This window comes from Rhodamnia argentea, chromosome 9, assembly GCF_020921035.1.
Source record: "Rhodamnia argentea isolate NSW1041297 chromosome 9, ASM2092103v1, whole genome shotgun sequence".
Classification (NCBI taxonomy): domain Eukaryota; kingdom Viridiplantae; phylum Streptophyta; class Magnoliopsida; order Myrtales; family Myrtaceae; genus Rhodamnia; species Rhodamnia argentea.
Genome location: NC_063158.1, coordinates 9068501 through 9079959, shown reverse-complemented (window position 1 = coordinate 9079959; position 11459 = coordinate 9068501). Strand labels below are relative to the sequence as shown.

The window sequence follows — 11459 nt, the reverse complement described above, 5'->3', positions numbered from 1 at the left end:
GTTGCATTTAAAGCCGAAGTTATCAACATATTTCGTAGCCGGGATCAAGGAGGTTCCAAATTATATAGCTTTGACGAAAAATCTAGCTATGTAATTGATTTGGAGAAAGGTTACATCCATTTGCATGATTTTTCATCAGTTTAATATGAGAAGAGAAGCAAAATGGGAGTAGTGGATTTAGAGTAGTAGAGTAGGAACATAAACTCAATGAAGAGAATATGGCAGTCAGCTAAGCAAAGCTACATGTTGAAATTCATAAACAGTAAAAAAAGATGACAGCACAGTAGTGTCATCTCCCTCACGATCAAGGTCACGTTTAAAATTTTAAAAAATAATTAAAATCGACCGGTTTGGTTCGGTCCGATCCTTTGCCTCTAGAATTAAGAGCCGAACCGACTGGTCACCGGTACCATTTTTAAGAATCGGGATCTGGATCATCACCTTTTAAAATCGGGAATCGGACCGCTGGTCTGGACGGTCCGATTTGCTCACCCCTAGCTGCTACCGTAATTTTTCTTGAATTATTTGAAGTACGAGTTTTATTTAATAGCTAGGTTTATAATTTGTGAAATATTGGAAATCGGGAATTTTTTTTTTCTTTTGAAGGTAGAAATGGGAGAGAAAGGAGAGGGATAAGCTGGAAAAGAGCGTCGGTCTCCCGCTGAGCACTCCATTTCTGCCCCGTGGAACTTTCCAAACAGCGAGACCATCTCTCGTCCTCTCTCCCTTTCTACTCTCGACTCTTTGCACTCTGCACCGACCGCCATTGGCGCGTCTATCTTCCTCTCCGCGAGAACGCTCGGTCCGATGCCAAGCCACTGATTTCCCCTTCCCAATCCTCTCTTCCTCGCTATGAATCCGCTGAGGCCTTCGATTGCGAGACAATCGGAGATCGCCCCGCGGTCGACCCTTCCCTTGCCGCTCGGGCGCTCGAGCTCGCGCTCCTATGGCGAAGTGGTGCCTCTCTCCCGGCCCTCCCGCGCTCGATTCCCGGCCGCGAGGGGCGCCACTTCGAGGGCCGGGGGTGCTTCGTCGGCGGCTTCTCCTCCGGCGATCGCCTCTGACGTCGGTTCCAGCTCCAGATTCTTCGGCGATTCCCCTGACAAGGCTGAAGCGTGGGAGGAGAACATAGAGAGGGTGATCGTTTAACTGAGCTGCTGTCTTTCGTTTATTTCATGTGTCTGTGTGTGTGTGTGCGCAGAGGCGGCCGCAGTTTACTTGCGATAGGAGAAGCTTTTAACATTATCGTTTTCGGTACTTGAGTGACGGCAATTGTCCTTATTTGATTCTAGGAGTTTTGAAAGTGATGAGCGCCTGGCAATTGGCTTTAAACTGTTTTCTTGAATTGGGCGCTGTTGTATGAAGAAGACAATGAAAAGTTGGTCTTAATAATTAGGAATCGCAATTCCAAACGTGTTGTTTGGGATAACCAATTTGACGTGATTAGAGCATGACGAATTTGGGACTGTCCTGACCGGATTTTGTTTTTTGTTTTTCTTCATATGAATGTGTAGGTAATTTATGGATGCCGGTTCATGACGCTTCTCGCAGTTTCAGGCTCTTTGGTAGGATCATTTCTATGCTTTATAAAGGTATGCAAAAAAGAGATTGCAATTTTACATTCCCCACAAAATCTCATCTCTAGTTTCGTTTTCACTTGTGGGATTTTGGATGTTTTATCTTAATGTTGGCTGTCCTCATTGCCTTTTGAGAATTAGTGTCCTCTTGAGGAAATTAAAGAGGAGGACAAGTATGAGAGGTTTAGGAGTATATATCTTCATTCGTATATAACATTTCCACATGCATGCTATATAAAGAACTATGTGAAAAAATCTTGCATCATAAGGATTGGCTAGAGCATAAGTTTTTTGATAAATACAGATGTTATAGCCAATGGTCCCAAAGCGGGATGACCAGGCGGACCAGCTGCTGCTGGTTCAACCGGTTCAACCACAACTATTGACAAGCTCTCTTTGTGGACTAATCTGATCCAATCTGTTCTAAGATGGCTCCACAAGAGCCATGTCCCCTCCACCATCTTAGATACATGAGACCCCATGGCTTGGTCTTACCTTGTATCCTTAGTTCGACTGGTTAAATTAAGTCTGCTAAATGAGTGAAAATAGATAATGCAGGGTGGCTTTTATGCTGTTAAGGTCAATGGCAATTAATCAATAAAGTGGCAGTTGACTTCAATTTGTGGGTCAGGAGGCAAAGGGGCAAAACTTTGCTTGTAAATGGCAAAGACATATGTTTAGATTCTAACTAAGGCATTGGTGATCGAAGAATGATCTGGACTACTTACTGACTGTTGCTCTGGTACATCAGTTACTTAGAAGTTGCATTTTTAAAGTAGTAATACCTGCATGGTCACATCAAAGGACGGATCAAACAGTACCCATCCATCTCTGGTTCTTTCTTTTTTTTTACTAGTTCTCTAATATATTGGTTCTTTCTTTTTTTACTAGTTCTCTAATATATTGTAAAAGCAAATGTACCACTAGCTTGTATATAGTGAAAGCAGGAGACTTCTGTGCTTTTAATGATTGATCGTTTGACTAGGAGGAAGAATATAACCATTACAAATAATTGAAAGATGTGAGTATGGTGTAGTGCTAAGTGTAATCGATCATGCTGTCGATGCTCTAGATAATGGGTTTTCTTTGTCAAGTTGCAGCTGACTAAGAGTTGAGAGTTTTCTTTTTCTATGGAAGTTAAGGTAGCTACTGCATTTCTGTGATCCATGGATGGGTTATGTATGGGTGAGGTTTGCAGGCTGTATGTGTGTTGATAAATTCTTAATGCAGTCTACAGAGATGAACACTGGCATATATCTATTGGCAACATCTTTGATAATAGAATTTGAGCGGTTAGACAGGTCAGTCAGTGCATTTACTCCAGTGAAAGTGATTTTATTGTTAGAATGTTTGGACATCTTTGTCCATGTCGCAGCATGTGTCTTGAGAAAATGAGAATCAGTTAGTGGAAGGTCAACTAATTCTCATGCTACTTTCAATTGGCTGCAATTTAGAATCGTAAATCTCTTATTATGGCTGATTCATTGTTTACATGTCCCATCTGCCTGGCTTTTACACGAAGCTGTGACATGTGCAGGGATGTACTTACGTGACCCAGTCTTTTACGGATTACTTTGTGAATCGCAGCAAAGTGATCTTGTTGCTAGTTGAGGCCGTTGGTGAGTGAAAAATATCTGTAAATACTAGTTGTCACTAATTTATTGCTGTTATAGTACAATCTTTCAATTTTGCAGATGTGCTTAACATACATTGTTTTATCAGAGTATTTCTTTTGTTAATCTGTGCTCTTTTCCTCATTTCTGTCCCGTCTCTGAACAATAGACTAGTAAAAACTCACTGTTTGCAGCAGGTGTCGTTTTTTCTTAAGTTTCTAGGGATAGTCACTAAATCGTGCTATAACAATCACCTCACCCCATTCTTTCATAAATTTTTACTTGTGCATAGATGTTGAGAAGTTATTGTGTCAATAGATATTGAACCACGAAAGCGAATTATTCCTGATTAAGTCATGAACCATGAGACTTTATTTTCCTTTATTGCACCAACTGCTCTTGGTTGCTAGGATTGATCTCTTGCTCCTAAATCATGAACCTAGGATTACCAAAAAATGGAATGAGATGAACAGAAGCAAAATATACTTAGCTAAATAGTTGGCTTCATGCTTAAAATTGTGCATTGTATAAGAAAAATATTTAAAAAATAAAGCATGTCATTTCCTTTAAATAATGAAAACTTTTCTAGCAGTTTATGGCAGGAAAATTTAAATCAATTTGGATAAGAAAGATGTTTTGTCAACAAAAGAGAAGGGAATGAAAGGAACAAAGAAAAGAAAATAAGAATATTCAACTTTTACCATACATAACCCAATTCATAAGGTGAGTATGTGTCAATTAACGCCTGGACTGTGACATAAAAATGACAGCCAAAAAGAAATCCTGTCTGTTTGCATGTTCATTATTTGAAAAATCCAGACTTTGGTGGACATTGGACAACACTCTTTGGGATCGAAGTCCTTGTCTGACCTTTTTTAGCTAATGATGATCTCTCTCAATTATCTAATGTGATGTTTCTTGTTCAATTAACGTGCATGCGGAGAAACTGATTGTGAGACCATGATTTCAAAGTTATTGTTGGTGTATGTGTTGCATGGTGCTAAGAAACCGGTGATTTCATCTGAGTAATTTGCTGTTTGTATTTGGTAGAGTAAACAGTATTGAAGATGGAAGTTAAAACAAGCCAGCATGGGATAATGTAAGAAGAACTCCTTAGAGAACACAAGTATTTAAGACATGGTTAATTTGAAATGGTGAAATTTTTATATTTTTACCGTTTGGATAAGAATTTGAGTTGTCTGGCCAATGGTGCAACATGACATGAATTATCAAAATAAGATGGATGGAACAGCTTGTAGTTGCCATTGTGTAGCATTTGCTACTGTAGTTTAAAGGTTGATACTTGATTACCTTCAACGTTCAACTTTTCCTGTAATTCATGTTGAAGGCACAGGATTTAGTTAACAAAACTATTGGTGGCTAAAAAGTTCATTTTGAGGGCTATTATATGTCGGTATTGTTGATATCATTACTTCATCTGATGTGATAAAACCTGCATAGTTTAAAAGTAAATTGCCAAATGACCATCTACTCTGGTCAAGTTACATGGCTTACATAAATTTGATTTCTTTTTGTTTATCTTGCTCTCTATCTCTGGTCTTGGCTTTCTACGTGATTTGTGTTGCTGTTATGGCTACTTCATATAATGTGACATGTAACTTTTTTTTTTTTTTTGGCAATGTCAGATGTATATCTTTTAGGAACAGTGATGCTTGTATTTGGAATGGGTCTCTACGAGCTCTTTGTCAGCAATCTTGACATTGCAAAGTCAGTGTCAGGGGAAAGAAACCAACAGACGTCAAATCTTTTTGGTTTATTCACTTTAATGGTCAGTATCATTTCACAAATCGGAATTGTTATTGTTTTTTTATAAACCCAGGTTCCTTTCATTCTGTCTCAGTTTGTGGGGAAAATAATTTAATATCTCTAGGGCTAAAGTGAATTTGTGCTATAAATTGCTGCCTGTCTCCTCCTATAAGTTACCAAGAACTAGAAGTAAAGAGGGAAGTGATATGTCGCTACGTTCCCCTTAGACAAATGGAAAAGCGATTCTTTGATTATGCCTGATTAGCCTTTAATTTGCAGGAGCGACCAAAATGGTTAGAGATAAAATCTGTCAACGAGCTGAAAACCAAGATTGGCCATGTCATAGTGATGCTTCTTTTGATTGGCTTGTTTGACAAGAGCAAGAAGGCAGCTATACATACTCCGTTCGATCTGCTTTGTTTCTCCGCATCGGTCCTCCTATCGTCCGGCTGCCTCTATCTGCTGTCCATGCTAAACGGTTCTAAATGAGAGTGTTCTTGTTTATAGTTCAGCGACAGCTAGCTAACGGAGTACTTCTATGAGAAAGAGGATGTAATTTTGTGTAATAGGGAATGATACTTGATGTACATGCTCGATACTACCCTTTTATTCAGGGCTATTGAACCGCTGATATGTAATGCTATTTGCCATGTTCTTGCCATTTTCGAGCTGTAATTTCTGTGTCAATTCCTCCTTAAAGAAGGATGCAGCTGGCATTGTTTTCTGTCCTAGTTTAAGCATGTGCGGCGGTATCAGAGGTAATATGAGAGGTGGAACAAAGTCGAGTATACGGAGTTTAGGTCCAAATATCGCAAAGAGCGACCCATCATTTGGGTATGTTAAATCTGGGGAGTTTTCTTTCTTTCTCTTTTTGGTCAAAAAGGAAAGGGGGGTTGTGGGGTGTTTGGTGGTTTGGTGGTTTGGTTTGGTTTTGGGTTGTCTGTGGGGGTTGTGTGGTGGTTAGGTCCTAAGCAAGACCTTAAAAGATTTAAAGAGAGATAGGAGAAGGAACTTCCTAGTATGGTGGAGGGATGTCCTTGTAAGTTTTCTCTGTATTCCCTCTCTCTGGGAGAAGAAAAACATTCAGAAGGGAATTTAAGGGCGGTAGTTGGGAAAGGTACCCAAGTTGGTTTCGGTCGTCGACTACTTGGTAGGCTGGTAGTTTAGGTCCAAATATTGCAAAGAACGACCCATCATCTATGTATGTTAAATTTGGGGAGTTTTCTTTCTTTCTTTCTTTTTTTGGTCAGAAGGGAGGGTTTTCTTTGAAAGCTCTAAACCTTCACCTTTCTATTGAATTCCATATTTGAGTTTCGGAGGAAGTGGCTGCTTTATCACTCTTTTAATTCGATTCGTTTTTCGCAAGCTCCATGTAGTTACACATTGAGAGAAGAGAGAGAGAAATATAATTTTTTTTGGGCTCCTTTTATTTCTCAAAAACTAAATAATTTAGTAAATATTTTCTCAAAAACGATCACTTGTATCACTTATAAAAATAAATTAACAGAATTTCTTTTATTATTCACGGAAATATTAAGGAATAAATTATTGTCAATATTGAAAATATCTTTTATTGATTAATTATTTTAAGAAATATAAGTAATTATTGTAAGAAAAATAATATTCAAGTCATTTATTTTCACGAAATAAATGACCCAGAACATTATTACGAGAAAGGAGGATGTGCAGAGGAAGTTTCAAAAGACAAATGATGAGAAGCCTGGCCTTCGCAACAGTAATGGACGGAAGGAGAGAGATGAAAGCAAAAATTATGCTTCACTGGACAATAAAGGTTGACGAGTAGCAACCCCAGGAAAGATTTCCATATCATTGACCGGAATCATTACCTTAATCCAATCATTTCTCCCAATATACTCAACCCAAGGCCACTGCCACGTGGGCCTTTTTTAAATTTAAATTTTGTTTTTTTATTCTTCATGGGTTTGTCTTTTTCCTTTTTGGTCGAATTCTTCTTGGGTTTGTCAAAGATAAGATTATTGCACCAAATGATGTCGGCGGAGGAAAAAGTCCTCTTTCACCTACGGCTAGTGTTATAAAGGCAAAGGAGATTTAGTTCGCATTTGGAAGAATTGGGTATCAGCTCCCTGAAAAATTATGTAGCTTTTGGTCGTATTATGTACATGGTCATCGTTCTCAGATGCATAATGCCATGGGTGATTTCTAAATTTTTCTTCGATGTTCGACGGGAGTGTTTGGACTTTTTTTTTGTTTGATTTACTCTTTGAAATATCCGAGTTCCACTTAATATAGCCCTTATGTTAAAAATCTCACCGTTAGCTGAAGCGATTATATTTTCTATTAACTTGACCATGATTTGCCAAGCTAGAGTCCACGTGACTATATGTGGCTACGTCTCCAAAAGAAAGGACAGAAGAAAAATGAGGAAAATGATATTAAAGATGCCATAACTTTCGCACGGTAGTGATTTTGGTGCCAATACTTTTGCTGACTAAGAAAATCAACGTGATGGGCCCACATCACATTTTGGTACATAAAATACTGACGTGGTAGTTAGCGCAAGAAAAATGTACGATATGTGGCGACACACTTCACACAAATAGTACATTGAATGAAATTTCGAAAGTTCAAGGATTAGATTGAATTAGAAAAAAAAAAATCTACCAGCATACGTCTTTCCAAAGTTAAAAAAAAAAAGGGTTCGGGAGATGACCTATATGATTATCTCTTTTGAAATTGAATTTCGACCTATATGATTACCTCTTTTGAAATTGAATTTTATAAATTAGGCTAGATAAATGCTCTTAGCAGTAGATAATAGATATGATCGGTATTACTTTAGTGCGCCTCGTGCAGAGGATCAAAAATGCTATGCTCCTTTGGTTGCTTTCGGGATAAGTATACCATGAGTGCCACAACTTGTGTACAACGTTTACTTGAGTGCCATAATTTTCAAAACGTTCACTTAAGTGTCATAACTTTCAAAAATCGTTTACTTGAGTGCCACGTTGAAGTAAAATCGTTCATTTAAGTGCTACAGTAACTTTTTTGGGGTGTCACGTCGGCTTTCCGGTGTGCCACGTCATCTTTCCGGCGAGCCACGTCGGCTTCCAAAGTGCCACGTCAGCTTTTTTGGCCTCCATGTCAACATGGCACTTAAGTGAACGATTTTTGAAATTTATGGCACTTAAGTGAATGTTTTCAAAGTTATAGCACTCAAGTGAATGTCGTATAAAAGTTATGGCACTTCTCGTATACTTTTTCCGCTGCTTTCCATATGTTTCCAAATTATCATAATTATTCCCATGTTGACTCCTTAATATTTTAATGTCACAACTGAAAGTGGTGCATTTTTACGGATCAAAGACATTCAATGGTCAACTTGAACATTGACAACTACAAAACAGATCAACGCAAGCCAAAGTTGACAGAGATGAGCTGCGAGAATTATATGAACATTGTACATATTCTGCCGTCAATTAAGTCACTTACTGAGAGTCATATATTGATTGTAAACCTTTTGAGAAGTGTACAAGTGCCGTAGTAGAGCGTGTAACTTGGGCTTGAGATCTACCGGCTTTTGGTAGTAGCAGCGTAGGCTATAATACTGTAATAACTCAAAGAGCTACTAGTGAAATTCAGCCTTGTTGTTGGCGTGGTTAGCTTGGGAGAATGGACGTAGATTTAATCTAAGCCGAACCACTATAAATCTGCTTGCTTCTATCTCTATCTCTCTACTTGTTTTAACTATTTGATAAAGCACCGTACTTAATACAGCAATTTATTATTACATATGTCAATCCATTAATACATTTATTGACTCTATTTATTCCATGAAAAATTTAAAGGGATTTCATTATATAATCTATTCACCCCCTCTAGGTTATATCACTAGCTATAACAATATGTATCAAAGTAAGTTGCTCATATTTTGGAAGTGATACATTTCAAGAGCACAAATATCTTTCATGGCTAGTCATATTGGTGCAGGAGTTTGTGGGTTTCAATCAAACTTGAGACCTGTAGAACAAATTATAGCTACTGGAAATGCAAGATGAAGGTATTTATCAAATCAATGGATCCAGCAATGTAGAAAGTTGTTGAAAAGGGTGTCCATCCTACTTCAGTGGTCACAATAACAATCTCATCTGCATCTTTTGGAAATGGTGAAAAGGACTGGCGAAACAAGAGAAGTGCAGGTAATAATATCTACCAAAGAATTAGCAAGAAGAGAAGCTCATGATGCAAAAGCTATATGTTTCCTTTACTGTGCTTTTATCACCTGCGGAGTTTAATCATATTTCTACAAGTAGTGCAGCCAAAGAAATTCAGGACAAGCTACAAATCACTTTTGAAGGAACTAACAGAGCCAAGGAAACCAAGATGAACGTACTCTTGGAGAAATCACCAGGTCCATCCAATTATTCACCAAATCTTGACACCTCCAAGTCATCACAAACATTCCCATTCTATCCCTCTTATTCACCCTTGATCAAGGTCCTTCTAGATGTTCACCTTATCCCAAGGTCCTCCTAGTTTGTAAACATTTCGATGCCCAATACCTTGTTCTCCCTTGACATTAGCAGCGATCCCTGGATACCGACAGAGCACTCTTGACAGTGGCATAACACTCTTCACATCAGCTCACATGATACTAATTAAAACATCATCTGTATATTGGCTTGTCCATGTATCACCCTGTACCACTTAACTAATGCACATTTTTGTAGCCTTTGACTATTTTGTCATCTTCAAAAAAACATAGCGGACTATCCCAACATCAAGGAGTTATTTGTTCTTTCAAACTTGGTGACCGGTGATGTGTAACTCCCCGTTTGTAACTATCTGAAGAGGGTTATAAATGCCATAAGTACACTTTTTGTCAAGGCCTCTACCAATCAATTAATGAACTCAACGTTCTCATAAATTTTTCATAATCTTCACTTTTCTGCAATTTAAATATTTTTCAATTCCTGTTATTTATTCGTAGTTTTCTAATTTTCGTTGTTGATTAAATTTTGACTTGTATCTTTTCATCACACTTGTCGTCGACTATATTCCGGAAAATCTTCGTATGTTAATGGGCTTCATCATTGATTAAGTTCTATTGAAGCATATTTGCTCCTTGTGTTCCATTGATACAACTTATGTCCAAAATCTCAACAAAACCCATCTTCTCTTAATAGAAATCAAAGAACAAATTTCCGTGACGGATAATTCGTTGAAATTCAATTTCAGGAAAACATCTTTTTGGCATGCTTGGTGGGATGCCTTGTTGTTCAATTTTAAGAAATTCAATGCCAGCAACAAGGAATTATCCCTTTCTCACACCACGAAGGTAATGATCCTAATGACAATGACTCGATTGCACATTCGAATCTCCATGTTGTTAATTGAGTGGTAGAAGAAGGCTAACACGAGGGGGAATGCCTTTCCCGATGTCTCATTGAAGAACAATCAAGAGAAGTTGCGCCAAATCCTCATATGTTGGCCACCATGAAGTGATTGTTTGAAGATTAGTGGAATCATATAGCCAATTACATTGTGAGTCACATGTCAGACGTAATCAAGCCAATTGTCATCAATGCCATGAATGATGTTTTCTTAAAGCCGTGATCGTCCAATCAGCCACTACTATCCAATCCACTTGGTGACAAGGTACATAGATCTCCTTCATTTATTGATACCACTAATGTTGGTCAGAGTAGCCAATCCCTTGCAAGAATAATGCAAAGGCTTGAATCTTCTAATCAAGGTCACAATGATAAGAATAATCAGGTTGATGTTTGTCTAAATAACCAAATTGATGACAATAATTTCGCTAATAAAACTAGTCATAAGTTGGTCAATTGCCAAATGTTGAAGATTCAAATTGAGCAAGTAGGTTTTAATGTATCTAAAATCAATGCAAAAGGGCTAAGTACAAGGGAGTGAGTATAGTTCTATGGTAGAACTTGGAACCTAGAACCAAACTATGGGGAACCCGTCGGATCTAGATTCTAAGGTATGTAGAGTAGGTTTCAGATTTTAAAAATTGGAGAACCTATTCCGATGGAACTTGGAACTAGTATCCTATAACAAGTTTTTCGTTTTTCTTGGTATATGTATTCACGTGAACTTGTGGTATTTCATAGCATTCGATGATGAGTGTGTAATCTAGAATCATTAATTTGAGCTTTTATTTTCGGCCATATTTATAGCTAAGACATTTATTTTGTTAATGTTTCATAATTATTAGTGTGTCTAAATATAAGTTGCGGTCAATGGATTTTACTAGCAAGTGGTGGTCATTAAAGGTGATGATTCATCGTAATCATTCAATTACAAATACAGGTGAAACTTGAGTAGACCTTGCAATCGACCTTGGAACCTATGACAGAATAAGTCTAGGTTTCAAAGTATGCGAGGTAGATTCTAGATTTCAAAAATTGAGGAACTTGTTTTAGCGGGTAGGTTCCAAGTGAAACCCGAACGGAGCTTGGAACCACACCCCTACTAAGTACAAGGTGATGAATATATCGAT

At 37.9% G+C, this 11459-nt stretch overlaps 1 protein-coding gene across 1 annotated transcript; it reads left to right on the top strand.

The window, feature by feature from the left end:
* Positions 1–621: 621 nt before the first annotated feature.
* On the top strand, positions 622–5618 carry LOC115730957. The gene is made up of 5 exons (XM_030661576.2): positions 622–1137; positions 1515–1592; positions 3115–3196; positions 4837–4979; positions 5237–5618. Exons 1-5 carry the CDS (start codon positions 853–855, stop codon positions 5444–5446), a joined length of 798 nt encoding a protein of 265 aa, XP_030517436.2. The 5' UTR covers positions 622–852; the 3' UTR covers positions 5447–5618.
* Positions 5619–11459: the final 5841 nt, after the last annotated feature.

Coding starts and splice junctions, on each gene's coding strand:
- LOC115730957 (XM_030661576.2), top strand. CDS start 853: ATGAATCCGCTGAGGCCTTCGATTGCGAGACAATCGGAGATCGCCCCG. Junction 1,138..1,514: donor GGGAGGAGAACATAGAGAGG/GTGATCGTTTAA, acceptor ATGAATGTGTAG/GTAATTTATGGATGCCGGTT. Junction 1,593..3,114: donor CATTTCTATGCTTTATAAAG/GTATGCAAAAAA, acceptor TGACATGTGCAG/GGATGTACTTACGTGACCCA.